At 68.6% G+C, this 26,355-nt stretch overlaps 4 protein-coding genes across 8 annotated transcripts; 3 read left to right on the forward strand and 1 right to left on the reverse strand.

The window, feature by feature from the left end:
* Positions 1 to 2,979: 2,979 nt before the first annotated feature.
* Positions 2,980 to 6,267, reverse strand: B3GALT6 (beta-1,3-galactosyltransferase 6). The gene has a single exon (XM_051840547.3). It carries the CDS (start codon positions 6,123 to 6,125, stop codon positions 5,133 to 5,135), a length of 993 nt encoding a protein of 330 aa, XP_051696507.3. The 5' UTR covers positions 6,126 to 6,267; the 3' UTR covers positions 2,980 to 5,132.
* A 227-nt stretch (positions 6,268 to 6,494) lies between these two features.
* On the forward strand, positions 6,495 to 14,363 carry SDF4 (stromal cell derived factor 4). 3 transcript variants are annotated; one of them, XM_089301594.1, is made up of 7 exons: positions 6,495 to 7,281; positions 7,824 to 8,152; positions 9,252 to 9,388; positions 10,298 to 10,411; positions 13,118 to 13,276; positions 13,355 to 13,530; positions 13,956 to 14,363. In XM_089301594.1, the coding sequence occupies exons 1-7, from the start codon at positions 7,189 to 7,191 to the stop codon at positions 14,130 to 14,132; spliced, it is 1,185 nt and encodes a 394-aa protein (XP_089157720.1). In that variant the 5' UTR covers positions 6,495 to 7,188; the 3' UTR covers positions 14,133 to 14,363. The 3 variants fall into 3 exon arrangements, with proteins under 3 accessions (XP_089157720.1, XP_051696506.1, XP_051696505.1); XM_051840546.3 differs by having other exon boundaries at positions 6,495 to 6,590; XM_051840545.2 differs by having other exon boundaries at positions 6,495 to 6,590; positions 7,846 to 8,152.
* A 2,493-nt stretch (positions 14,364 to 16,856) lies between these two features.
* On the forward strand, positions 16,857 to 18,739 carry TNFRSF4 (TNF receptor superfamily member 4). Of its 3 annotated transcripts, XM_051840549.3 has the most exons (7): positions 16,857 to 17,015; positions 17,099 to 17,221; positions 17,500 to 17,601; positions 17,696 to 17,762; positions 18,007 to 18,203; positions 18,292 to 18,408; positions 18,490 to 18,739. In XM_051840549.3, exons 1-7 carry the CDS (start codon positions 16,877 to 16,879, stop codon positions 18,558 to 18,560), a joined length of 816 nt encoding a protein of 271 aa, XP_051696509.2. In that variant the 5' UTR covers positions 16,857 to 16,876; the 3' UTR covers positions 18,561 to 18,739. The 3 variants fall into 3 exon arrangements, with proteins under 3 accessions (XP_051696509.2, XP_051696508.2, XP_089157721.1); XM_051840548.3 differs by having other exon boundaries at positions 18,292 to 18,739; XM_089301595.1 differs by lacking the exon at positions 17,696 to 17,762.
* A 2,698-nt stretch (positions 18,740 to 21,437) lies between these two features.
* TNFRSF18 (TNF receptor superfamily member 18) lies at positions 21,438 to 24,370 on the forward strand. The gene is made up of 5 exons (XM_051840520.3): positions 21,438 to 21,673; positions 22,083 to 22,202; positions 23,517 to 23,604; positions 23,729 to 23,931; positions 23,999 to 24,370. The coding sequence occupies exons 1-5, from the start codon at positions 21,526 to 21,528 to the stop codon at positions 24,124 to 24,126; spliced, it is 687 nt and encodes a 228-aa protein (XP_051696480.1). The 5' UTR covers positions 21,438 to 21,525; the 3' UTR covers positions 24,127 to 24,370.
* Positions 24,371 to 26,355: the final 1,985 nt, after the last annotated feature.

Below are 26,355 nucleotides of genomic sequence, written 5' to 3' on the forward strand. Positions count from 1 at the left end.
GCTTCTCGTGGTCATTGTGCTTGCTGGTGGAGGAGGGGCTGGGAGCAGAAGCCAGCTGTCCATACGTGCCCTGGGGTGGCCACACGCGCCAGGGGAGGGGGCAGGGGCAGCTGCAGCCCCTGTGCTTGGGGGCTGTGTTTGCCCTGAGGAGCGGGACACACGCCCATGGCTGGGGCACTACTGGACACTGCAGGACAGCGGCTGGCAGGCAGCCCCGGGGAGGGTGCGGACAAGTGCCAGCACCCTGGCAGGGGGCGCATACAGCCCCAGGGAGGGCCGGGGTGTTGGGGGGCGCGTACAGCCCTGGGCACGGCGTGGGAAGCTGGCGAGCCCCTCAGTGACCACTGCTGCCCCTCAGAAACGGTGGCTGAGTGGGGCGGGGTGGCCCCTCCAGGCAGCAACTGCTGGCCAAGGCCCCGGCCGCGGGGGTGAGGCCCCACTGCCCGTTTGTCTCTGGCAAACCCCACCACCGAGGGACGACTTCTGGTGTCGGCGGCCCTGGTCTCCATGGAGCTCCTGGCTGGCTCTGGTTGGATCCCTGTTTGACGGTGTGGGGAGTGGGAGGTGGCTGCCGCGAAGCCACCTGGGCAGGAAGGGTGACGGGTGGGGCTGTGACCCTGACGCCAGGCCCGCTGTGCAGCGAGGCAGGCACCAGTCTGCACAGCAGAAGGCTGACCACTGACCTGTCCCCGCATCTGCCTCATCCCCAGGCGTCAGGAACTGGGGCCACAGGGGAGGCCTCGGCTGTGTTGTGGCAGCAGGCGCCAGCCTGGTCCTGCGAAGAGGGCACAGGGGGCATCGCCCTCACTTGCCCACTACTCAGGCCTTGGGAGCTCCCTCCCCTCTGGGCAGCCCCTGGGCCTCCCAGAGGAGGGAGCAGGGTCCTGTGAAGAGGATGCTGAGACCTGGCTGAGGGACCTTCCTGGGGGTCAGCGGAGCAGTGAGGCCCAGGGGCCTAGTTTGTATTGGGGTTCAGAAGCCCCTTCCTCTGCCAGGGCGGCCCCCCTCCCCTGCACAGGCAGCAGGGAGCGGCCCCCACCCTGTGCAGGATGTGCCCACCCAGGGGCCTGGCTGCTCGGGGGACGAGGGCTCCTGGTGGTTCCTTGGCAGCAGCCAGAGCCCTCCCCACCCAGCTAGCAGGTGGGGGGGCCGTGGCTGTGGTCCCGGTCCTACTGCTGTGTGGGCTATGATGAGGGAGACAGGACCCCAAGAGCAGCCCCACTCCCTGGGCGAGCACCCTGCAGAGCAGAGGTGAGGAGAGACGGGCACACAGGACTCCCGGGCCCACCCCAGGTCGTTAGCCACTCTAATTCCCCAGGAATGTGCTGTCCCCAGCCGACAGGAGCACAGAGATGGGGGGCCATCCTGGAGGGGCCGGGTCCCAGGTCCCAGGGTCTGCGCTGTTATCACGCCCAGCCTCTGAGGTCTTGCTGCAGGACAGAATGCCGCCCCCTGGGGGCGCTGCTTCTGACCTGGACCCTCCTTTCTGGAGCTGGGCTGACCCAAGTGCCCACTGCTCCCCTGTCCCCATCTGGGCCCTGAGAGGCCAGTGCAGAGCTGGCCCGCCTCAGGTAGACCCCTGCCCCCAGGCCCCACTGAGGAGCAGTGGGCCCCCTGCCCAGTCATGGCCAGCACGGGGGACACCTCCACCCTGCCAGGCTTGCATTCGATAGGGCAACCCCTTCCTGAGCCCGGATTGGGCGTGGGGGCGACTGCCGCCTGGCTGGACCTGACCAGCCCCTGCTGGCCCTGGGACATCACAGCCCCCCTCCTTGGCACGCCCTCCTGGGTTCAAGCAGACAGGAATGTGGACCTCAGGCTCGGAGTGGCTGGAGAGTCCTTGGGCCAGGAGCCGTGTCTGCAGCGGGGTCAGGGCTGGGGGCTCCTGGCCCACCGTCAGGAGGCTGCTCCCATCCACAGCCCCACCTGCTGGAGGTAGACACCCCCCCGACTTCCCAACCCTGTGGTCCTCTGGGTGCTGACATGCAGGGCAGGCTGCAGCCAGGCCAGGCTGGCCCTTTGAGGCCCTCACCCAGTGGGGTTTCTGCCTCGCTGCCCCCGCTGGGCTAGGACCGCCAGCACCCAGCCGTGCCCCCCAGTCCCAGGGCACACTCCTGACTCCCATCAGCTGCCCAGAGGACCAGGGTGGCCAGGAGCTGGGGAGCCTGCGCGTGCCTCCTGCAGCCACGGCTCTGTGCCTGTGGGCAGCTTGGCTTCCTCTGAGACCTGGGGAGCCCTGGCATGGCTGCCCACACAAGGGCCCAAGTGGCTGCATGTCTGTGTGGGTGGGTCCCCATGTCCAGGAGTCCTGCCCGGGGACCAAACAGAATCACCAGGGCCCCTGGGTGCAGGGGCAGGAGCCCTGGGCTGAGCAGTCAGGTAGCTCAGAGGTGGCCATAGTTGGGTTCTGGGGCCTGTGCAGGGGGCTGTGTGTTGGCCTGGACACACTGAGGCAGCCTGCCCTGCAGCTGGAGTTTGCTGGCTGGGCTGAGCGAGAGGCCTCCCACAAGGGCCCCTACTGGCTCCACCTGGGAGGCAGCAAGGAACCTAGTCGCGCCCACAGAGCAGGCCTGCCCGGGCTCTGGCTGAACTGGGCTGGGCCAGCCTGCCCTCTGGACGCCAGTGCAGGCCATGCCCGGCTCTGTGACCCAGGATCTCCTGCAGCCTCTTGGCCCCCCAGGGTTGGGTCCAGGTGGGCAGAGGCCTTGCCCTGGGGTCAGGGACGGAGACGGCCCCCTCACATTAGCTGGTGCGTGTGCCGGGCAGGCGGGGTGGGCACAGGAGATGTGGGGACAAAAGATCTTTGCGTGGCAGGGTTTGGGGGCAGTGATTCATGGGCTCCTGCTGTGATGGCATGCCTTGTGTAACAGCCAGGTATCCCGAGGCTGTCCTGCTGCGACCTGTGTGTGAGCCGGCAGCAAGGTGGGGGCCAGAAGGAAGATGGGCACTGGAGGCAGCTGTGGACACAGGACCACCTGCTTTTTAAAAAAAGATTTTATTTATTTGAGAGAGAGAGAGGAAGACAGATCTTCCATCTGTTCACTCCACAAACGGTCACAATGGCTGGAGCTGGGCCGATTTGAAGCCAGGAGCCAGGAGCTTCTTCCAGGTCTCCCATGTGGCTGCGGGGGCCCAAGCACCTGGGCCGTCTTCCACTGCTTTCCCGGGTGCATTAGCAGGGAGCTGGATGGGAAGTGGAGCAGCCGGGACTCGAACTGGCGCCCAGGTGGGATGCTGGTGCTGAAGCAGGCGGCTCAGCCCACTGTGGCACAGCCCCACCCTCCTCAGACCCTTTAAGCCGCGAGTCCACGTCTGGGCCCCGCGGAGCCCTCCCTGCAGGTCACCAGCCCTGCCGGTCCCGGAACACCTGTCTCCAGCCTGTGCAGGATGCCGGGCACAGGCTTTGAGGGCCTTTCTGTGGAGGCCAGGCCCAGCCAGAGTAGGTGGTCTTCGTGCTACTGCCCCAGGACGGCAGCCTTGTTCTGGCCATCTGTCACCTCCTGGGATCAGAGGCAGGCAGTTAGGGGAGCAGGGCCCCTGGGCACTGCTGCAGGGCGGGGCTGGGTCTGACCCCTACCCGGACCCTCTCCCAACAGCAGATATGTTTGGCCTAGGAAGTTGCTGTGCACCCTAAGGTCCTCCACGAGTTTGGGGGCCTGCTGCCTTCCGGGGACAGGGATCCAGACAGCACGGGGGAGCCAGGAAGGCTGACCAGGAAGGGGCGCTGTGACCAGTCCATGGCCGCGAGGAGGCCGTGGCCAGCACTACAGCTACACAGCCTGTAGAGCGAGTGCGCGGTGTCCAGCGTCCAGCACAGGGTGGGAGCAGAGGCAGGGGGCCACGGGGGCCACCCTGCAGGGCCAGGGAGAGCAGGTGGCCACGGCGTGAGGCCTCGTCTCCCACGCATCCTGGGAGTGCCGACTCCGTGTTAACCACAGCCCAAGTTGTTTCACTGGAGTTGTTTATTTGGAAGAGCCAGGGGGAGCTCTGGCACATGCTGGCTTGCTCCCACAGTGGCCACAACAGCCAGGCGGAGGCCAGAAGCCGGGAACTCCATCTGGGTCTCCAACATGGGTGGCAGGGGCCCAAGTTCTTGGGCCATCGTCCATCGCTTTCCCAGGTGCATCAGCAGGGAGCCGGCCGCTTCACCAGTCCCCAGGCTGTCCTGCTCGGTGCTTGTGCCCGTGACGCAGCGTCCATTCCCCTGGGCAGCACTGGCTCTTTGGCCTGTTGTAGCCGAACCCCAGAGCAAACGCCACCCGGCTGGGCCCGGCCACACAGAGCTTCCTCTGGCACTGGGAATCAGAATTCTTCCCCGGAACCATCAGTAAACTCATGGACTTCGCAGAGGGATGGACCCCGGAGCCAAGCAGAGACCGGGCAGTGTGGACCCTGGCTCAGCCCCGCTTTGCCCTGTGGTCCTCGGCCAGCGTCAGCCTCCCCACCCTTCCCAAGCTCAGGGCCTAACCCCACCACGGGGGGGCAGAGCCTCATCCTGCTGGCCCTGCTGCCACCAACCGCGGTCACCTCAGGGACCCTGATCAGGGCAGGGCTGTGCAGGGCAGTGGCGCTGGCTGCCGAGGTGGCTGCCTGGAGACCCGGCACCGCCCTCCGGGACTGCGGGAGCCCTTCAGGTCCTGGATGCTTCTTCCAACAAAAGCAGCGCAAACCGGAGCATCCAAACGAATGGACACGAGGAGGCAGGCCAGCGCTGGACCCCGCCCCACTCGGGCAGCTGCAGGCGGAGGAGCGGGGCCACAGCTGGGTCTCCGCCTCCCGGAGCCTGGGCCCGGGGTGCACAGGGCAGGGGCTACGGCGGCCGCCGCTGCAGACTCCGGAACCGGTGCCGCGATTCCCCTGCAAACCACGCGCTCCCGCCCACGTGTCCGAATCCCGGCGGCGAGGTGGAAGGGGATCTGGGAGATACCAGGACCCGCGCCACGCACACACACGAACAAGCCAAAGGGAACGCTGGCTCGTGCTCGCCAGCAACGCAGACCCCGAGTCCACGGCCGCAGTGCGCAGCGTCGGGCACAGGAGTGGGGTCCCGGGCGCCACCAAGCCCACCCCGCAGGGCCAGTCCAGGGGCTGGGGGCCAGGGAGTGCAGGTGGCCGCGGCGCGAGGCCTCCGCCTAGGGCACGCCCTCCCGGCGCTGGCAGCACTGCGACGGCGGCGCCGACCAGTCGTACACGTAGGACAGGCGCAGCTGCACTTCGCGGCGGCACAGGCGGCCGTGGCGCGCCAGCGTGCGGTGCTTGTCCAGCATGTCCGCCGCGCTCTGCTTGTGCGTCACCAGGTACTGGTTGTTGCAGCCGCGCGACCGGTACTCGGTGTCGAAGCGCGGGTCGTGCTCGCGCTGCACGTCCACGGGCGCCAGCCACGCGCCCAGGGACACGTCCTCGCTGCGCCAGGCGCGCAGGTACTCGCGGCTCAGGCGCAGGTAGTGCACCAGGTCAGCCGAGAGCACGTAGCCGCCGCCCAGCGCGTAGGGCAGGTAGTAGTCGCACAGCTGCCAGTCGGCCTCGCGCCAGCGGCCCCCCGGCTTCACGCGCCCGCGCCCCGAGAAGAAGCCCCAGTAGAGGCGGCGGCGGCGCGCGGGGTCGCGGGCGCGCAGCTCGGCCAACAGCGCGTCCAGCCGCGCGAACGAGTCGTCGTCCGCCTTGAGCACGAACTCGAAGGCCACGTGCTCGTCCAGCCAGGCCAGCATGGCCAGCACCTTGGCGGCCAGGTTCTCGTAGGCGTCGCGCAGCGCCGGCAGCAGCAGCAGGTCCCCGTGTCGCGCCTGCTCGCGCTCCAGCGCAAGCAGCTCCTCGGCGCCCAGCCCGCGCGTGCCCACAGCGAAGCGCGCCCACACGTCGCCGGGGTCCCCGCGCCGCGCCGCCAGCCACGTGCTGCGCACGGCGCTGCGGCGCTCGGTGGCGCGGGGCGCGCTGGCCACCAGCACGGCCAGGAAGGCGGTGGCCACGGGCGCGGGCGCGGCGGCAGGTGCTGGGCCGCGGCCCGGCGCCGCCCCCGGGCCCTCGGGGGAGCAGCGCGCCAGGAACAGCAGCGCTGCGCCGCCCAGCGCCAGCGCGCCCAGGCCCAGCGCCGCGCGCCGCCGCCACGCGCGCCGCGGCAGCTTCATGGCACCCGCGGCGGCCCCGGTGCGCGAGAGCGCAGGCGCCGCGCCTGCCTGGGCGGCGCGTGCGCACTGCGGCGGCGGCGCGTGCGCACAGGGAGCAGCCCCGGGGTGCCGCGCCTGTCGGCGGCCGTGGCGGCGGCCGAGTGGGGCGCCGTGGGTCCCAGGCTGCGCTCCCGGAGGGTGGCACCCAGTCCTAGGGTGCCCGCAGCCCAGCGACACACCCGCGGCGGGCGGGCGTCACGGGGCAACGCGCCGCCTTTTCATTGGTGGGCTCGTAGCGTTCGGGCGGCCGCTTCCGCCCGGACGCGAAATGGCGACGCCGGCGTCAGCGCGGCGAGGTGGCGCGCCCCAGCCGCGGGCCCACCCCTTCCCGGAACAAAGATGGCCGCAGTCTGAGCTGGTCCCGGTCCGAGGCGTCACTGGCGCTCGGTCGCCTGTCGGGTCACGGGCGCGGGTCTCGGGCGGCCGGTGAGTGGGGAAGCGGGCCCGCGGCTGGGGCAGGCTCAGCCGGGACGCCGTCCGCTCGGCCGCGAGCCGCCGCCGTGGGGCGAGGCAGGGCGGCGCTCGGCCCCGCGTCCCCCGCGCCGCGCCAGCGAGGCTGCGGGAGCCGGGCCGTCCGCGGGGTGACCTTGGACTGTCGGCGGACTCCTGCCGCAGCTTGCTCGCGGCGAGACTCGCCGGCTGCTGACGAGCGGGCTTCGGAGCCGCGGGCGCGGGGTGTTCCGGCCCCAGGGACCCCCTGGCTTCCCGCGGAACGAGGCCCCCGGAGGCCGGCGCCCGTTACCCAGGCGTTGGTCCCGCGGCTTCCCGACGCAGCTGCGGGGATGGTGCGGCGGGTGGGGGGCGTGGGCCCCTCCCTCGGCAGCCGGGACCGGCGCGCTGGCAGCCGCCTGGAGAGCTGGGGAGGGCGCAGGTCCCCGAAACTGTGGGAGGGGCCCGCAAGCTGTGTCCGGCTTCCTGCAGCCGCGGCTTGCTGGGAACGGAGATCCCGGGCCGGTGGGGACGCGGATGGACCCCATCTTTATGCGCGGTTACTGGGGGCGACTCCCTGGTCTCCGCGCGGCCCATGGGGATAAGCAGGCTTCTTGGGGGACAGAGTCCGCCCACAGCAGGTGCTCTGCGGCCAACCTGGTGGACTTGGCTCCCGGAAGTGGTCTTGGTTAGTAGACAGCGCTTCCCCGGCCTGCAGGGCAGCAGTGGGATTCCGGGGGGGCTCCCGCGGGTACAGCTCTTGGTTTCTGGCATGCTGCACTTCTGCTCGGGGCCCGCCTTTTGTGTTTTATGGATTTGAAAAGCGAGGAGACAGCATGTCTTCCATCCCCTGGGTCACTCCCCGGATGATGGGCCAGGCCAGGCCGAAGCCAGGAGCCTGGCGCTCTGTCCGGTCTCCCACGTGGCTGCAGGGGCTCAAGCACTTGGGCCATCACGTCTGTCTCCCGGGCCATCAGCAGGGAGCCGGCTTGGCGTGGAGCAGCCTTCACCTGAACTGGCGCCCCTGTGGGGAGCTGGTGTCACAGGCTGTGCCCCTCCCCCCCCACGCAGGCTGAAGGCGTGGCCGGTGCTGGGCTGGGAGCCCAGGCAGATGCAGGCCGCAGACTGGAGTCCGGGGGGGCCGGGTGAGGCCCTCACCTAGGCCAGGACCGGGCTGGGCAGCAGCCGCGGCTTCTCTGGACAGCCGTGCCCAGGCCTGGGCTGTCTCAGCTTCCTCCTCCTCCCTCCCCAGCTCCCCGGCCATCCCACGGGCTGCCCGGTGTGGCCATGGCGTCCAGGCGGCTGCCCCACTGGCTCTGGTGGCTCCTGGGCAGCGTCCTGCTGGGGGGTGTGTCTGCACGGCCTGCCAATCACTCGTCCACGCGGGAGGAGAATGAGATCCTGCCCCCAGACCACCTGAACGGGGTGAAGCTGGAGATGGACGGGCACCTCAACAAGGACTTCCACCAGGAGGTCTTCCTGGGCAAGGACGTGGACGGCTTCGAGGAGGACGCCGAGCCGCGGCGCAGCCGGAGGAAGCTCATGCTCATCTTCTCCAAGTGGGGGCCTGGACACGGGGGCCGGGGGGGCTGGACACGGGGCCTGGGGGGCCTGGACACGGGGGCCGGGGGGGCTGGGCTGGGCTGGGCTGGGGCCGAGCCGTCACAGCTGGGGCCCTCAGGGCGGACAGCAGTCCCTATTGCCCACCTGCACAACTGACCAGACTCCGGTCAGCACCCTGAGGAGCTCTGGGAGCGGCCTGTAGCCGTGGCCACTGCAGGTCCATCCCAGTTAGGGGAGGAGCTGGGGTGGGTCTCTTGTGTTGGGGGTCTTTTTCTTTAATGTGAGCTTCGTTTATTTACTTGAAAGGCAAAGTGAGAGCAAGAGCTAGGGTGCTTCCATCCGCTGGTTCACTCCCACGGGCGGCCACGCTCACTCCCGCGGGCGGCCACGCTCACTCCCACGGGCGGCCACGCTCACTCCCATGGACAGGCCACATTTATTCCCACGGGCGGCCACGCTCGCTCCCGCGGGCGGCCACGCTCACTCCCATGGACAGGCCACATTTATTCCCACGGGCGGCCACGCTCGCTCCCACGGGCGGCCACGCTCACTCCCATGGACAGGCCACATTTATTCCCACGGGCGGCCATGTTCTCTTCTGCCTATAGCCATGTTTCTTTCCATGGATGGCTACATTCACTCCTGTCGACGGCTTCAAGGGCCAGGGCCGGTTCAGGCTGAAGCCAGGAGCCTGGAGCTCTGTCCAGGTCTCCTGTGTGGGTGCTGGGGCCCAGGTCCCTGGGCTCAGCCCATTAGCAGGGAGCTGGGTCAGAAGTGGAGCCCGAGACTGGCGCCCATGTGGGATGCCGGTCTTGCAGGCCACAGCGCCAGCCCCTGGAGTCTTCCGTCCTGTCCACAGACAAGCGCTGTGTCCCCACAGGGTCTCCCGACGTGCTCGGGCCTGGCTTGTGCAGGGCAGCCTGTGTGGTCCTGAGGCCGAGCACTTTGAGGGGGTCTTGCCTCCCCTCTCAGACGTCTAGGGAGCCCCGTGTCCTGCAGCTTCCCATACACTGCTGGGTGGCATGGCTGGCCGGGGAGCTGCCCAGCGTCCCGGGGGCCCTGTCTGATGCCTGCCTGCCGTCTGCCGTCATGCAGGGTGGATGTGAACACTGACCGCAAGATCAGCGCCAAGGAGATGCAGCGCTGGATCATGGAGAAGACAGCCGAGCACTTCCAGGAGGCCGTCAGGGAGAACAAGATGCACTTCCGGGCCGTGGACCCTGACGGCGACGGTACCGTGGCCGGGGGGCCCGGGGCAGGCACCAGGACGGGGACCCTGACGGCGGTGCTGTGGCCAGGGGGCCCGGGGCAGGCACCAGGACGGGGACCCTGACGGCGGTGCTGTGGCCGGGGGGCCAGGGGCAGGCACCAGGACGGGGACCCTGACGGCAACGGTACCGTGGCAGGCACCAGGACGGGGACCCTGACGGCGACGGTGCTGTGGCCGGGGGGGGGGCCTGGGGCAGGCACAGGACGGGGACCCTGATGGCGACGGTACCGTGGCCGGGGGGCCTGGGGCAGGCACCAGGACGGGGACCCTGACAGCCACAGTGCTGTGGCCGGGGGGGCCTGGGGCAGGCACCAGGACGGGGACCCTGACGGCCACAGTGCTGTGGCCGGGGGGGCCTGGGGCAGGCACCAGGACGGGGACCCTGACGGCCACGGTGCTGTGGCCGGGGGGGCCTGGGGCAGGCACCAGGACGCGGACCTTGACGGCGGTGCTGTGGCCTGGGGGCGGGCACCAGGACGCGGACCTTGACGGCGGTGCTGTGGCCTGGGGGCGGGCACCAGGACGGGGACCTTGACGACGGCGGTGCTGTGGCCTGGGGGCGGGCACCAGGACGGGGACCTTGACGACGGCGGTGCTGTGGCCTGGGGGCGGGCACCAGGCCCCAGCTACACGGGGCTCCAGCAGGGGCCTTGAGTGTGGCTGGGGCTGCAGGTGTCAGCGAGCTGGGCTGGGTTGTGCACGGGGCTGTGTCCTTGGATGTGTGCAGCAGGCCCCGCCCCTGCACCGCAGCCCTGCTGGACACCTGGAGCTGGCCCTGCCCCTCCCGCCTGTGCAGCGGCTGTGGCACGGGGCTCTCGGCCCGCGTCCTGAAGTAGCCGCGTCTCGCCCTGGCGGGCTGTCTGCCCTGCAGGCCGCGTGTCGTGGGACGAGTACAAGGTGAAGTTCCTGGTGAGCAAGGGCCACAGCGAGAAGGAGGTGCTGGACGCCGTCCAGAGCAAGAGGGAGCTGCAGGTGGACGAGGAGAGTGAGTGCTCGGCCCGCCAGGCGTGGGCGCCGCTGTGCCCTGGGGCTGGGGTGCAGTCAGGGCGCGCGGCCCACCTCCCTGGGTCAGAGGAAAGGGTCAGGAGCTCCTGTTCAGGCACGCGGAGTGTGTGGTCGCCTGGGTGCCGTGCGGGGTGTTAGTGGCACCCACAGGTGGAGTGTGGTCGCCTGGGTGCCGTGCGGGGTGTTGCGGCACCCACAGGTGGAGTGTGGTCGCCTGGGTGCTGTGCGGGGTGTTGGCGGCACCCACAGGTGGAGTGTGGTCGCCTGGGTGCCGTGCGGGGTGTTGGCGGCACCCACAGGTGGAGTGTGGTCGCCTGGGTGCTGTGCGGGGTGTTAGTGGCACCCACAGGTGGAGTGTGTGGTCGCCTGGGTGCCGTGCGGGGTGTTGGCGGCACCCCCAGGTGGAGTGTGTGGTCGCCTGGGTGCTGTGTGGGGTGTTAGCAGCACCCACAGGTGGAGTGTGGTCGCCTGGGTGCCGTGCGGGGTGTTGGCGGCACCCACAGGTGGAGTGTGTGGTCGCCTGGTGCCATGCAGGGTGTTAGCAGCACCCCCAGGTGGAGTGTGGTCGCCTGGGTGCCGTGCGGGGTGTTGCGGCACCCACAGGTGGAGTGTGGTCGCCTGGGTGCTGTGCGGGGTGTTGGCGGCACCCACAGGTGGAGTGTGGTCGCCTGGGTGCCGTGCGGGGTGTTGGCGGCACCCACAGGTGGAGTGTGGTCGCCTGGGTGCTGTGCGGGGTGTTAGTGGCACCCACAGGTGGAGTGTGTGGTCGCCTGGGTGCCGTGCGGGGTGTTGGCGGCACCCCCAGGTGGAGTGTGTGGTCGCCTGGGTGCTGTGTGGGGTGTTAGCAGCACCCACAGGTGGAGTGTGGTCGCCTGGGTGCCGTGCGGGGTGTTGGCGGCACCCACAGGTGGAGTGTGTGGTCGCCTGGTGCCATGCAGGGTGTTAGCAGCACCCCCAGGTGGAGTGTGGTCGCCTGGGTGCCGTGCGGGGTGTTAGCGGCACCCACAGGTGGAGTGTGTGGTCGCCTGGGTGCCGTGCAGAGTGTTAGCGGCACCCACAGGTGGAGTGTGTGGTCGCCTGGGTGCCGTGCGGGGTGTTGGCAGCACCCCCAGGTGGAGTGTGGTCGCCTGGTGCCGTGTGGGGTGTTAGCAGCACCCACAGGTGGAGTGTGTGGTCGCCTGGGTGCCGTGCAGAGTGTTAGCGGCACCCACAGGTGGAGTGTGTGGTCGCCTGGGTGCCGTGCAGGATTCAGTGGCACCCACAGGTGGAGTGTGGTCGCCTGGGTGCCGTGCAGGATTCAGTGGCACCCAGCACCGTGGGGTTAGCATCAGTGCTGACCCTGCCCCGTGTGCACATGGACTCTGCCAGCAGGGTGCTCTGTCTTTCCTGGAGCTGGACTAGGCGGTCACTGGCTGGTCCACACTCAGGGCCTTACCCTTGGCCCCCTCTCGGCTTTCTGGCCATGGAGGACACGGAGGGGCCGCCTGCTCTGGTGCCAAGGCCCGGCTGAGTCCTGGGCTGACCGACTGAGGAGGCTGTGGGCAGGGTGTGGGCAGGGCGGGCTCCTGAGGTTGGGGTCTCTGGGGAGAACCTGCCCTGTCCCCTCAAGCTCCTACCACTGCCCTGAGCCTCTGGCCTCTGCTGTCTGTGGCCATCTTCCCTTGCGTGTCCTCCTTTGGCCAAGGCCCAGGCCCGTGTCTGGGGCTGTCACAGCTGTGCCCGGCCCCGGAGCAGTCATGGCTGCAGAGGCCTCTCTGCACACGAGGTCTGGTTTGCAGTGGGAGCTGGGGGTGGAAGGTCTGCCCCGGTCTTGGCCCGGCCTGAGAGGGTCCTGTGCTGTCTTTTGCAGTGACCTGGGCTAGAGAGAGGGCCCTGGAGCCAGCCTCCCTCCCTCCCTGGAGCCGTTGGGGCTAGAGACAGCTATGACCCAGGCGTGGGGCTCCCACCTGCCTGCCCGGGTCAGGCCGTCTCCTGATGGTGGCACAGGGCAGCTCGGCTCCTCTGGGGTGTCCCCAGGGACAGTGGGTTCCTGGTGGGGCCACTGCTGCGTGTGGGTGCGTGTGGAGGGCCGGGTGCTGCGTGTGGGTACATGTGGAGGGCCGGGTGCTGCGTGTTGTGTGGGTGCGTGTGGAGGGCCGGGTGCTGTGTGTGGGTGCGTGTGGAGGGCCGGGTGCTGCGTGTGGGTGCGTGTGGAGGGCCGGGTGCTGCGTGTGGGTACGTGTGGAGGGCCGGGTGCTGTGTGTTGGTACGCGTGGAGGACTGGGTGCTGGGTGTTGTGTGGGTGCGTGTGGAGGGTCGGGTGCTGCGTGTGGGTGCGTGTGGAGGGCCGGGTGCTGGGTGTTGTGTGGGTGCGTGTGGAGGGCCGGGTGCTGGGTGTGGGTGCGTGTGGAGGGCCGGGTGCTGTGTGTTGTGTGGGTGCGTGTGGAGGGCCAGGTGCTGCGTGTTGTGTGGGTGCGTGTGGAGGGCCGGGTGCTGCGTGTGGGTGCGTGTGGAGGGCCGGGTGCTGCGTGTGGGTGCGTGTTCAGGGCCGGGTTTGTGCCTGTGGCTGTGCAGGGGCCCTGGAACAGTTTCCCGGGAACAGAACCTGAGTGTGGCCCGGGGAGCAGCCTGCGGGGCCAGGGTCCCATGTGTCCCCTCCTGAGGCCCCAGGCTCAGTGTGCCCGGTCTCATGGGCGGCCGCTCTCAGCACAGGAAGTCCTGGAGAACCTCAAGGACCGCTGGTATCAGGCCGACAGCCCCCCTGCCGACCTGCTGCTGACCGAGGACGAGTTCCTGTCCTTCCTGCATCCCGAGCACAGCCGCGGCATGCTCAAGTTCATGGTCAAGGAGATCATCCGGGACCTGGGTAACGTGGGGGCTGCTCGGGGGTTCTGAGGGGCTGAGCAGGGCAGCGCCGCCGGCCTCACGCGGGCTCGGTGCACAGACCAGGATGGCGACAAGCAGCTGTCTCTGCCCGAGTTCGTGTCCCTGCCCGTGGGCACCGTGGAGAACCAGCAGGGCCAGGACATGGATGACAGCTGGGTCCGAGACCGGAGGAAGGAGTTCGAGGAGCTGATCGACGCCAACCACGACGGGGTCGTGACCTCGGAGGAGCTGGAGGTGAGCCGGGCGGGGCCCCACTCACACTCAGGACGGCCGGGCGGGGGGCGTTCGCCCTGCCCCCAGGCATGCTCGCTGGGAGCTGCGTGGGTGCCGTGTGCTCTCATCCTCGGATGAGTCACTCTCTCTACACCAGAAGCCGCTGATGGCCCAGTGGGGCCACCTGGGGCCTGGCAGCCCCATGAGCCCCCACCCCCCTGCCGTGTACCCCGGGGCCCTCGGCTTCTCCCTGCCCGGCACCCCCCAGGAGTGAGTGTTCCAGAACGAGCCCCCTTCTCAGCCAGGGCCGCGGGGTGAAGACGCTCGCGCCGGGCCCTTGGGCCTTGCCCCCCCGCTGCGGGTGCCGCTGTGTTTCGGGTGCGGTGGGGCTGGGGCGGGGCGGGGCCGGCCCCCCAGGACGGAGCCTGCGCCCCATGCCCCCGCAGAGCTACATGGACCCCATGAACGAGTACAACGCCCTCAACGAGGCCAAGCAGATGATCGCCATCGCCGACGAGAACCAGAACCTGCACCTGGAGGCGGACGAGGTCCTCAAGTACAGCGAGTTCTTCACGGGCAGCAAGCTCATGGACTACGCGCGCAGCGTGCACGAGGAGTTCTGAGCCCGCCCATGCGGCCTCTGGCTTCCGAGAACCGCGAGAGCCCTGCCCGGTGCCGACCACATCAGGGCCCCGTGCCCCGGGCTGGGCCCCGTGGGAAACCACGCAGCTCCTGCTGTTTCCTTGAAAACAGAGTCGGAAGGTTTGCGGGAAGTGAGCCGCGGGGCGTGCGGGGCCCTCCCTGGCCGGTCGGGAGCTGCAGTTAATTTAAATTACAGTTGCCTTTTTCTCTCAGCCTCGCTTCTCTGTTGACAAACAAAACTGAAGGGCAGGACTCCCTGTGGCCTGGCACCTCCCACTCAGGGCCTGGGGCCGTGGTGCGTGCGGGTGGGGCCGCAGATGCCCCTGGGGGCGGGGCTCATCCGCGGGTGCCGGCAGCGTCCTTGCCCTCCCAGGGCAGGTGTGTGCTGACGCTGGGCTGGACGTCTGGCTGCGCAGTGGCCCTGCAGCTCCAGGCCGGTGTTCAGGGGCAGTCGTCCCTTGGGGCCACTCCGGGCCTCCCCCCAACTGGGCATGCAGCTCGAGCCCCTGGCCAGCACGTCCGGTGGCCACGGCAGGCTGACGGACAAGGACAGCACAGGGCGGCCCTGCCCAGGCGGGAGCACGTCTCCGTGACGCAGTCTCACTTCCTGGGCCACTGGTCTCTCACGAGCGTCAGTCTCCTCTCCAGAAGTGTGCCGGCTGGGGCAGGCGCCGGCCCCTCCCACGCGCGGCCCCGCGGCCGGTCCATCCTGAACCCACGGGGGTGGGGGTGGCCGCTGGGGAGAGAAGCACTGGACAGGAGCTCTCGCGGGAGACCTCGGCCCTGGCCAGTTCGCTCAGGCCCCGTGGTGGCCTGCGGCGGACGCCGAGCCCGTCGCCGCTGCGCTCAGTCTCTCTCCCGAGGGCTGCTGGGGCCTCCAGCGTCTTCCAGATGCTCACTGCTCGAAGAGTTTTGCATTGACTGAAATGTTTGGTTTTTAAGGATGTGTTTGTTTGAAAGGCAGAGCTACAGAGAGGGGAGGAGATCAGTAGAGCCACAGCCTGCGGCGCCGGCTCCCCTGTGGGCGCTGGTTCCAGTCCTGGCTGCGCCACTTCCTGTCCAGCTCCCGCTGTGGCTGGGAAAGCAGAGGAGGACGGACCAGGGGCCAGGCCCCCGCACCGTGTGGGAGGCCCAGGAGAAGCTCCTGGCTCCTGCCACAGCCTGGCCCAGCCAGGGGAGTGAACCAGTGGGTGGAAGACCCCCGTGTCTGTCTTTTAAATTAATGACAACTAAAAAATAAACATCTGAGACCATTCCTGTGTGGAGATCCCATGCTGCTCCACGTGCCGACTGCGGCCTTCCGTGGTGCTCGTAGGGGTCACGTGGGGTCACGCTGTCTTCCTGGGGGGGGGGGCGGCCAGCCAGTGGACAGCCCTGCGGGGCCTGAGGCCAGGCCGCGAGCCTCCTGTGCCCACAGCGAGGGGCCCTCAATTTGCCAAAATCTAAGGGGGCGTCCACCTTGGGTCTCCTCGGGGTGGAGGCCAGGAGCCCTGACTTCCTTGGCAGACTCACGGGATCCTTGGCGGGTCCGAGAGTCCCTGTCCCTGCGCATCTGTGGCCGGTGATGTGTACAGCCCCCATGGCTGAGTGGCCAGGGTGGGGTCTCTGGCAGCACTGCCCACCCAGACCCCGGGTCCCCCAGGCCCTGGGCAAAGTTGGGGCTGAGATCCCTGGGCAGCAGGGGGGCAGCTCCTCCTCTGCTGGCGGGCCTGCAGGTGGCAGCACACACATGCGCACAGGTCACACGCCTGATGGCTGGACCCCCACCCCAGGCCCTCTCTGTACCTCAGGGGCTTTGGGAGAGTGGCCGCGTGGTGGCCAGGTGCAGAGCTGGCCTCTCCCCCTCCCCAGCCGCCTGGGCCTCCAAGGCTGGGGATTTCCCTGCCCTGAGCCTGGGGGGAGGAAGGGGATTTCCACCCTCCCCTGCCATCCTGTGGGTGCGGGGCAGACCCCAGCCCGAGCCTTTCGGCTAGCAGCATGGATTGAGAGAGCGGTCTTCCACCGGCGGCTCACTCCCCAGATGCCACAATGCCAGGGCTGGGCTGTCCACCGCTGCTTTCCTAGGCCACAGCAAGAGCCTGATGGGACGTGGTGTAACCAGGACTCGAACCGGTGCCCACGTGGGGTGCTGGGTCGCAGGTGGCAGCTTTACTCACTACGCCACAGCGCCTGCCCGGACTTGAAACGTTGAGGGGGGCGTTTGATGCAGTCAAGACCCTGCTTGGGACGCCTGCACCCACGTGAGAGACCCAAGGGAGCGCCAGGCTCCTAGCGTGGGCCTGGCCCCGCCCTGGCTGTGGTGGGCGTTCGGCAAGTGAGCCATAGATGCGGGTCTCTCTTTTCCTCTCTGCCTATCAAGTAATAAAAATGGATAAACGAAGAATTAGAAAAACTGAATCATCCTGCCATGTCACCCCCTCAACGCAGTCAGGGTGTCGCCCTGTGCCCGCCCATGCACCTGCTGCAGGCGTGTGCGTGAACACACGTGTGTTCTCGCCCCGTTTAGCCCCAGCCTGCCTGTGGAGTCCAGGTCCAGCCTGAGGACAACTCCAGGCAGTGGCCACACCTGGACCCTGGCACCTGGGGGCCTGGGCCAGCTTCCAGGGCCACAGAGGCTGGGCTGTGCCGAGGGCGCTCCCACACACGGAGACAGGCACGCCCCTCCCCCGCAGCCCTTATAGCCACATCCTGCAAGGAGAGCCCACAGTCCCACGGTGCGACAGTGATGTGTGTGGGGGCCTGGCCCGCAGCGCTCGGCTTGGCCCTGCTGCTCCTCGGGCTCCTGCTGGGTGCTGAGCCCAGGCCGGACTGCGTTGGGGACACCTACCCCGGCGGGGACCGGTGCTGCCTTGAGTGCCAGCCAGGTCAGTGGCTTGCCTTGGGGTGGGGGCAGGGACCGAGGCCCAGGACAAGGGAGCAGGCCTGACACCGCCGGCTTCCACTGCAGGCTACGGCATGGTGAGCCGCTGTAACCGCAGCCAGGACACCATCTGCCACCCGTGCGAACCCGGCTTCTACAACGAGGCTGTCAACTACCAAGCCTGCAAGCCTTGCACACAGTGCAACAGGAGTGAGCAACGCCCCCGCCCTGAGCCCCCCACCCCCTCCAGCCCCACACTGCCCCAGGTGGCCCCCAAGGAGCCACGGCACCCCCTGGCCATCTGTCCCTGCCCTCGTCCTCAAGGGCCACGTGGAGCCCGCTGGCCGCAGTGTCCCAGAGCCCTTGAGGACGGGGAGAGGGCCTGTGGGGGGGGGCTCTGGGGCTGGCCTCGCTGGGGCCCCATCCATCCGCAGGGCTGGGCTGGCCAGGCCTCCCCCTGACCGCCCCTCCACGCCGACCCTGCCCAGGAAGCGGGAGTGAACCCCAGCAGGAATGCACCCACACACGAGACACCGTCTGCCGCTGCCGGCCAGGCACCCAGCCCCTGAACGGCTACAAGCACGGAGTGGGTGAGCCTCGGCTGGGCCCCTGTGCCTGGACACCCCTCCCCAGCGCCCCCGCCCCTCCGCTCACCCCACTCCTCGGCACTGGCCTGTGTTGCAGACTGTGCCCCCTGCCCCCAGGGCCACTTCTCCGAGGGCAACAACCGGGCCTGCAGGCCCTGGACCAAGTGAGTGCTGGGGGCTCAGACGCTCAGGGGCCCCCCCAACCTCCCCTGGGGACCCAGGCCTGGAAGTGTGAGGAAGACCCTCACCCTCGCCGGGGGTGGGCATCAGAGGGAGCGAAGGGTGAGGGGAGGCGGCGGGCGAGGGCGCGGGGCTGGGCCTGGCTGCCTATGGTCTGGATTCCCAGGGTGGCCCAGGGTGGACGGGAAGGGGTGTCTCTGGCCTGGCTGACACCTGCTCCTCCCCCAGCTGCACCTTAGCTGGGAAGCGGACACTGCAGCCGGCCAGCAGCATCTCGGACGCTGTCTGTGAGGACAGGAGCTCCCTGGCCACACAGCCCTGGGAGACCCCCAGTGCCCCTTACCGGCCCCCCACGGCCAGGACTTCCACAGCCTGGCCCAGGACAGCCCAGGGTCCTTCCACACCCACCTTGGAGGCCTCCAAGGGTAAGCGGCACGAGGAGTGGGGGGCGCTGTCTAGTGACCTCGCTGGGTCCCCTCCCATGGACTCTACCCAGCAAGCCCCTCTCCACAGGCCCCCAGCTGGCCATTGTCCTGAGCCTGGGCCTGGGCCTGGGCCTGCTGGCCCTCCTGGCTGCTCTGCTGGCCCTGTACCTGCACCAAAGGGCCTGGAGGCCCCCCAAGCTCCCTGGTGAGTGTCCACTGTGGATCCAGCCCAGACCACCCCTGGGGGCTGAGGCCCCTCCCACCTCTGGCTCTTTCCCTCTCCCAGGAGGAGGAAGCTTCCGGACCCCCATCCAGGAGGAGCAGGCAGATGCTGGTTCGACAATGGCCAAGATCTGAGCAGCATCGCCGGGGAGGGGGCTGCACTCACCCAGGCTGGCCCTCGGGGTAGGGGGCCAGGAGCAGGCCTCCCGCCCACGGCCCTGGTGCCGTTTTAGGTGCTGGGCTCCAGGCTCTCCCGTGTGTGTTGTGCACATTCCCTGCCCAGGTCATTCACCCAATAAACACGCCAGCAACCACGGGTCTGTGACTCGGCCCCGGGGGGGGGGTGGCTGGGGTCCCACGTCTTGCGGGGGCCAGAGCCGCAGCTTCCAGGGGCCCCGAGTCCGCTGTGGCGGGGCCAGGCCAGGATCCGAGGCAGGCATCTGGCACCTGCATGCCCTGAGGGGGCCTCCCTGCTGCACTGGAGTGGGGGGCGGCCCCAGGACCCCCTAACTGCCGCCCCGGCATCCCTGTGTGGACGGTGTCCACCGGGATGGCCGCCGTGGGCAGTGGGAGGCTTCCGACGGAGCCAGGTTTGCACCCACCTGAGGCCCGGCCATTCTGCTCTGGGCACTGACCCCAGGTCAGGAGCTGTGGGCCTGACCGAGACCTTCCAGCGCCCGGGAGGAAAACGCCGGCTGGCTGGTGGCAGTGGTGCAGGGCCCAGACCCCTCCTTTCTCAGTGACTGGGGCAGTGTCCACCCTGTGATCCTGGCAGGAACCTCTGACCCGTCCTCCCCACGCCCTGCCCAGACCGCCCCAGGCCAGCAGCAGACAGTCCCCGCCTTGGGAGCCTGGGAGGGATAGAACCCGGCCGCTCACGCCCCGCGCCCACCACTCTCTGGATCCACTGCTCCGGCACCGTCCCTCCATCCCCTCGCCCCTGGGGCTGGGGGTTGGGCTGGCCAGGGTCAGGGCTGTAGCTGTCCCTGGGCTCGGGCAGCCCGGTGAGCACAGCTGACTGCTGGCGAAACCCTGCTCACGCCGGGGAGCCACAGCAGCTGCAGGGCGGCTTCCGGAGCGGGGACAGGAAGGGGCCGGGGCGCAGCTGCCTGCTGACTTTGCCCTGGCGGGCGTGCGTGCGCCCCCGCCCTCGGATTTCCGCGGTCTGCATGGCAGCCATGCCCCCAGCCTGCACCCCTCCCCCGGGTGCCACTCTGCCAGCCCCCAGAAGGGTGCCGAGCCCTGTGGCCAGCTGGGTGGGGACGACCCTGTGCTAGCAGAGGCCTGACCTCTCGCTGAGGCACGCACTTCCCAGGGAGCAGTCACTGCTCTAGTGGACCCCAGACACGCGTGGGGGAGCCAGAAGCGGCTCCTGGCTCCTGGCTTTGGATCAGCCCCGCCATCTGGGGAGTGGACCAGCGAATGCAAGAGCTCTCGCGGGCTCTCTCTCTCTCTCTCTCTCTCTCTCTCCCCCCTCCCCTCCCCCTCCCCCTCTCCCTCTCCCTCTCCCTCCCCTCCCCCTCTCCCTCTCCCTCGTAACTCTGCCTTTTGAATAAATAAATACAACTCTTAAAAAAGTGAGCAATGTTTACTACAAGGTTCTGGGAGAAAAAAATGAAAGATTTATTTAGGGGCCGGCGCTGTGGCAGAGCAGATAAAGCCGCTGCCTGCAGTGCCGGCATCCCATATGGACGTTGGTTCGAGTCCCAGCTGCTCCTCGTCCAATCCAGCTCTCTGCTGTGGCCCGGGAAAGCAGTGGAATATGGCCCAAGTCCTTGGGCTCCTGCACCCTCATGGGAAGCCTGGAGAACGCTCCTGGCTCTCTGTCTCTCTGTCTCTGCCTCTCTGTAACTCTGACTTTCAAATAAAAAAAGGCAGAGAGATAAAGACACAGAGACATCTTCGTCCCACTGGCTCCCTGCCCACATGGCCACAACAGCCAGGGCTGGGCTCGCCAGCACGAGGAGCTGTGGGTCTCCCACGTGGGTGGCAGGGACCCAGCTGCTTCCCAGGTGCATCGGCAGAAGCACACCGGCCTGGACTCGAACCCAGGCCCCCGATGTGGGATGCAGTGCCCCACTCTGCCACAACACTGCCCCTGCTCATTGTTTAATTTGCTTATTTGTGTTTATTTATTTGAGAAGCAGAGAAACAGGGCCCGAGAGACAGAGAGAGAACGAGCAAGTGCCTACAACAGTTAGGGCTGGGCAGGCCCTCCATGTGGGTGCAGGGGCCCAGGCGTGTGGGTCGTCCTCACTGCCTTCCCCGGTGCGTCAGCAAGGAGCTGGGTCGGAAGTGCAGCTGGCGTCACCGCTGTGGTTTCCCCCTCACCACGACACCCGCTGCCCGCCCCGTCTCTTCCCTCAGGGAGAGCCCCTGGCCTGGCCAGCCTTGCCCCCCCGCCGCAGCCACAGCCTGTGCTGGAGACGCCCCTTCTGCAAGGAGCCAGGCATCTCCAGTTGACACCTGTCATTCACCTGGGAAGGGAAAACTGGGGGCCGCGCTGTGGTGCAGGTTCAGCCACCGGGGTCCCACAGGGCCGCCAGTTCAAGTCCCAGCGGCTCCTCTTCCCATCCAGCTCCCTGCTGATGGTCTGGGAAAGCAGCGGAGGACGGTCCAAGTGCTTGGGCCCCGCACTCACGAGGGAGACCTGGAAGAAGCTCCTGGCTCCTGGATTTGGATGGGCCCAGCTCCGGCCATTGCGGCCAATTGTGGAGTGAACCAGCGGATGGAAGACCTCTCTCTCCCCCGCCCCTCTCTCTCTGCCCCACCCCGTAACTCTGCTTCTAAAATAGAATATAATAAAATAAAAAATTTAAAAAGGAATAGCATCTTTTGAGTAAAGGCAACACGTGCCCTGGTGTGTCCCCACCGGCCCCTCCTGCCAGCTCCCTGCGGAGGCAAAGCTGAGCCCGGGGGCGCCCCGAGCCCATCCGGCTGGGCGGGCTGGGGTCCCCAGCGCCTGCCCGCCCCGCCATTTCGGCCTCTTTAGTGTGGTTCTGGGGCTACATGGCCTCCAGCCGCCTCCAGGCGGGCGGGGCTGGGCGGGGCGCGGGGCCTTCTGAAATCCCCGCGCGCTAGCAGCCGCGGGCACGGGGCGATGGGCGCGCGGACGGCCCTGTGCGGGGTCGCGCTGCTCTGCGCCCTGGGCCTGGGTCGGCGCGCAGCTGGGGTGCCGAGCTGCGGCCCCGGCCGCTCGCTGGAAGGCAAGGGCGCCGACGCGCGCTGCTGCGGGCCGTGCGCCCCCGGTGAGGCTCGGCGGGGCGGGCCGCGGCAGCGGGCAGGGGCAGGGGCAGGGGCAGGGGTGGGCGCCCCGTCTGGCGCGGGGAGCAGAGGCGCGGGGGCCCCGCCGGGGTGGCGGAAGGGCTCAGGTTAGGGTCCGAGCACCTCACTTCTGCCCCGCCCACTCCTCTGGGGGGCCAGTGAAACGGGCCGCGGCGCGGAGTGCGCGGCGCGGAGGAAGCCGGCCCAGTGTTCGCAGAGCCCTGGCTACTTTTCACTGTCCAGCAGACAGTGACCAGGGCCACTGGGAGTGCATCCAGGCCTTGTGGCTGCGGACCTGGCCACCTGGGAGGGAGGCGGAGCTGGACGTGGCCCAGGGCCCCCTAGAGGGCGGGAGAGAGCCGGAGGGCTGAGGGGCCCTGTCCTCCGCGCCAGCGCCGCTGTGCTCCGCGCGGAACTGCACCTGCGTGCGGCCCGGCTTCCACTGCGGAGACCCCCAGTGCCGGACCTGCAAGCACCACCCTTGTCCACCCGGGCAGGAGGCGCAGCCGCAAGGTGAGTGAGGGGGCTCCTGCACCTGCCCAGGCCTGGTCCGCACAGGGCCGCGGGAGAGCTGGCGGGAGCCGAGGGCGCGGGACTCGGAGGAGAGCGTGGGGGTGAGGGTGGGGGTGTGAGCGGGGGTGGGTGTCTGTGAGGGTGAGCGTGGGGGTGAGCGTGGGGTGAGAGTGGGGGTGAGGGTGAGGGTGGGGGTGAGAGTGGGGGTGAGGGTGGGGGTGAGCGTGGGGTGAGGGTGGGGGGGTGAGTGTGGGGGTGAGCGTGGGGGTGTGTGGGGGGGTGTGGGGATGAGCGTGGGGGTGAGCGTGGGGGTGTGTGGGAGTGTGTGAGGGTGAGTGTGGGGGTGAGCGTGGGGGGTGAGTGTGGGGGTGAGTGTGGGGGGTGAGCGTGGGGGTGAGTGTGAGGGTGTGTGGGAGTGTGTGGGGCTGAGTGTGGGGGTGAGTGTGGGGGTGAGCATGTGAGGGTGTGTGTGGGGTGAGCGTGGGGGTGAGTGTGAGGGTGTGTGGTGGTGTGTGAGGGTGTGTGTGGGGGTGTGTGGGGGTGAGCATGGGGGTGAGTGTGGGGGTGTGTGGGGGTGAGTGTGGGGGTGCGTGGGGGTGTGTGGGGGTGAGTGGGGGGTGAGGGTGTGAGGGTGAGGGTGTGTGTGTGAGGGTGTGAGTGTGGGGGTGTGAGAGTGTGAGGGGGTGGGGGGGTGGGGGGTGAGTGTGAGGGTGTGGGGGGTGGTGGGCGTGGGGGTGAGTGTGGGGGTGTGTGAGGGTGTGTGTGGGGGTGAGTGTGAGGGTGTGTGTGTGAGGGTGTGTGTGAGGGTGTGTGTGTGGGGGTGAGTGTGGGGGTGTGTGAGGGTGAGTGTGGGGGTGTGTGTGGGGGTGAGTGTGGGGGTGTGAGAGTGTGGGGGTGTGTGAGGGTGAGCGTGGGGGTGAGTGTGGGGGTGAGTGTGGGGGAGAGCGTGTGAGTGTGGGGTGTGGGTGGGGGCTCGTCCTCTGCGTGGGCAGGCCCCTGGGTGTGGGCGTGCCAGGCTGTGGCTCAGGGAGGCCAGCCCCCCCAGCCTACACGGCCGGGAGAAAGGGTCCCCTGGGGGCTGGGCCCCTGGCCCAGGTCCTGCGGTCAGCCCTGTCCAGAGCCGGTCCTGTGTCCCTGTGTCCCCTCCTGGGGTCTGGGGCAGGCCTGCCCGGCCCCCAGCTCTGTGTGGCGCTCGGGGCCAGGTGGGGGGGCAGCTGCAGCACCTCAGTCCTCTCTGGCCCCTCCCCACACAGCCCCCACCGCCCCTCTGCTGGGGCCTCATGGGGGCGACCTGTGTGTTCTCTCTCCCTCCAGGGAATTTCAACTTTGGCTTTCGGTGCGTGGACTGTGCTGAGGGGACCTTCTCGGCGGGCAACGCCGGCCGCTGCAGGCCCTGGGCAGAGTGAGTCCTGGGGGGCAGGGGGGTGGCCCAGGCGCCCTTGAGGGCCCCCCCACCTCTACACACAGCAGCCCTGGGGGTGGGGCTCCTGGGAGGCCGGGGCTGACCGTGCCCACTTCTGTCCCAGCTGCTCCCAATTTGGGTTTCTCACCTCGTTCCCCGGGAACAAGACCCACAACGCTGCCTGCACCCCGGGGCCGGGGCCCGCTGACCGGCTCGGCGGGCTGCTCCTACCCCTCCTCGCCATGGCTGCCTGTATCCTGGTCCTCACGGCAGCCCAGCTCGGCCTGCACATCTGGCGGCTGAGGAGGCAACACGCGTGGCCCCGAGGTCAGTGACGCCCTGGGGTGGTGGGAGGCGAGGCCCTGGCTGCCTGCTGACCGCAGCCTCCCTGCAGAGACCCAGCTGCTCCTGGAGGCGCCGCTGCCCCCAGCCGAGGACACCTGCAGCTGCCAATTCCCGGAGGAGGAGCGGGGCGAGCGGCTGGCCGAGGAGAAGGGCCGGCCGGGGCACCTGCAGGTGTGAGGCGGCTCAGGCAGGCGGGCCCCAGGGCGCAAGGGCGCTGTGTGCTGCTTTGGGCCTGGCCCTGCTCCCCTCGATGGCGGAAGCAGGCCTGGGACGGTGACCATGCAGGGGAGAGATGGACGTGGGGCTGGGGTGGCTGCCGCCCTCCCTCGCCAGCCCCTCCCCCCAGTGCAGAGGCTGTGGCAAGCAGAGCCCAGCAGAGGACCTGGCCTCAGGCAGCTTCCAATAAACACCTGTCCAGCGACCTGAGTGGACGGACGTACACTGGGGACGCCTCGCCCACTGGTGCCCACAGCCCCCTCTTCCACAGGGTACGGGGGAGGCAGCCAAGGCTGTCCTAGGGGCTCCAGCCTAGGTGGGGTGGGGGGTAGGACACGGGGCCAGGGGCCGTTTGGTCCTAGGCAGGAATGCTTGGCCAGGCCCACAGGACTCAGAGGCTTCCTGGAGGAGGGGACACCCTACCCCTTGCCCAGTCACCCGCCTGTCACAGCAGTGTCCGGCCCTGTGGTCTCTGAGACCCCCGCCTCCCACAGGACAGGCCAGTTCCACACCCAGCACTGTTGGGGGTGGCAGCCTCGGGGCGGGGGCCCTGTCCATCCTCACCCCTGGGGGCCTGGCTCTGAGTCCCACCCACTTGTGCAGCCGCCCACTGGCTGGCTGACTGAACAGCTTGGTGCAGCTTTCGGGGAGTGGCAGGCAGGCCAGTGGAGACCCGCTCACTGGGCCACCGCCCTCCTCCCAGGGCCCAGAGGGGGCCAGTGGGGCGGAGCCAGGATCTGGGCCACCCCCAGCAAAGGCTCCAGGAGACAGGCAGGAGGTGGGGACCCCACAGGCAGCGCCTCTTCCCTGCCCAGCTGGGGGCTGCTGGGAGGTGGGAGCCGGGGAGGGGCGCGGGGAGGGTGCTGTGGCGAGGCCCCCTCCAGCAGGGGGTGGGGGGGGCAGGTCTGGCCCAGCACCGCGGGAGACCCTGCCTTGTCCAGGCCAGCTCTGGGCCCCACAGGCTCCCTGTGGAAACCCCCGCCCCACAGGAAGCCCACAGGAAGCCCCTCCCCCAGTGCTGGCTTTCACCTTGTTTTTCACCTTGAGGCTGCAGGGTTCCCAGAAGCGGCTCCCGCCCGCCCCCGCCCACTCACCTGGCTGCAGGAGGCCCCGCCCTTCCCCAGACTTGGACTCAGGGGAGCCCGGGGCTGCGGGGGGGGGGCAGGCGGGAGCCTGGTCTGGCTGTGGCACCTGAGCCCACCTCCTGCCCCCGAGGACTCGCCCCAGGAGGGGCTGCCTCTCAGCCACAGCTGTCCCCGGTCCCCGTCTGGCTGGGGACAGACACCCACCTCCACCATCGCTTCTCCCACGGGAGCTTCCAGAACTCTCCAGAGAGAGACTCAGGCCAGGGGCTGTTTCTGGCTCCCTTCCGAGAGACTCCGGGGGAGGGGCTGGAGGAGGTGGGTGCAGGAGAGCCCCACAGAACCGTGGCCCCCGGCCGCAGGGGTCAGGGCCGGGCAGCTTGGCCACCCAGCGTCTCCTGTAGGTGGAAGGCACTGCTTGAGGCTCCCACCCTGCTGGAGGACCCCAGACTCCCTCTGGGACAGGCGCATGGCCCCCGGCTCTGTCCCAGCCGAGACACCAGGAGCTGGAAGGTGCTTATTGCAAAGCAGGGAGCCACCACTGTGTCCCAGCTCCCTGCGGGGTCGAGGGGTCAAGGGGTCGGGGCGAAGGCTCTTAGGGACAGAAGTGGGGGTCGGCTCGTGGGCGGGCCCCTGGCTGGTGCGCTGTGCCCGTGGCCCTGCTCTGATTGGCTGGTGATGCTGTCCTTTGGGGAATTTTGATGATGGCGGAGCGGGCTGCACGGTCACGCTTGGCCATTTTTGGCACAGAAGACCAACCATGTGTTATCCATAGGGAGACAAATGACCTCAGAGTCCTGTGGTCAGGGACCCTCGGTAAGAGGCTGATCTGCAAAGCAACTTTTTTTTTTAAATAATGTTTTTCATTTATTTTCTAAAACAATATGTATTTGAAAGGTAGAGTTAGAGAGAGAGGAGAGTGAGAGAGGTCTTCCATCTGCTGGTTCTCCCCCCAGGTGGCCGCAATGGCCGGCGCTGGGCTGACCCAAAGCTATGAACCAGGAGCCTCTTCCAGGTCTCCCATGCGGGGGCAGGGCCCAAGACCTGGGCCACCTTCCACTGCTTTCCCGGCCACAGCAGAGAGCTGCATGGGAAGTGGAGCCGGCGC

Source organism: Oryctolagus cuniculus, chromosome 7 (genome assembly GCF_051225735.1).
Source record: "Oryctolagus cuniculus isolate XC-2025 breed Fujian yellow rabbit chromosome 7, ASM5122573v1, whole genome shotgun sequence".
In the NCBI taxonomy this organism is placed as follows: domain Eukaryota; kingdom Metazoa; phylum Chordata; class Mammalia; order Lagomorpha; family Leporidae; genus Oryctolagus; species Oryctolagus cuniculus.

Excerpts from the sequence above, each read along its gene's own strand:
- B3GALT6 (XM_051840547.3), bottom strand. The coding sequence starts at position 6,125 with ATGAAGCTGCCGCGGCGCGCGTGGCGGCGGCGCGCGGCGCTGGGCCTG.
- SDF4 (XM_089301594.1), top strand. The coding sequence starts at position 7,189 with ATGGGGATAAGCAGGCTTCTTGGGGGACAGAGTCCGCCCACAGCAGGT. Across the intron at positions 8,153-9,251 it reads CTCATGCTCATCTTCTCCAA|GGTGGATGTGAACACTGACC; the intron begins GTGGGGGCCTGG and ends GCCGTCATGCAG. Across the intron at positions 13,277-13,354 it reads GGAGATCATCCGGGACCTGG|ACCAGGATGGCGACAAGCAG; the intron begins GTAACGTGGGGG and ends CTCGGTGCACAG.
- TNFRSF4 (XM_051840548.3), top strand. The coding sequence starts at position 16,877 with ATGTGTGTGGGGGCCTGGCCCGCAGCGCTCGGCTTGGCCCTGCTGCTC. Across the intron at positions 17,222-17,499 it reads TTGCACACAGTGCAACAGGA|GAAGCGGGAGTGAACCCCAG; the intron begins GTGAGCAACGCC and ends GACCCTGCCCAG. Across the intron at positions 18,204-18,291 it reads CACCTTGGAGGCCTCCAAGG|GCCCCCAGCTGGCCATTGTC; the intron begins GTAAGCGGCACG and ends CCCTCTCCACAG.
- TNFRSF18 (XM_051840520.3), top strand. The coding sequence starts at position 21,526 with ATGGGCGCGCGGACGGCCCTGTGCGGGGTCGCGCTGCTCTGCGCCCTG. Across the intron at positions 23,605-23,728 it reads CGCTGCAGGCCCTGGGCAGA|CTGCTCCCAATTTGGGTTTC; the intron begins GTGAGTCCTGGG and ends CTTCTGTCCCAG. Across the intron at positions 23,932-23,998 it reads GCAACACGCGTGGCCCCGAG|AGACCCAGCTGCTCCTGGAG; the intron begins GTCAGTGACGCC and ends GCCTCCCTGCAG.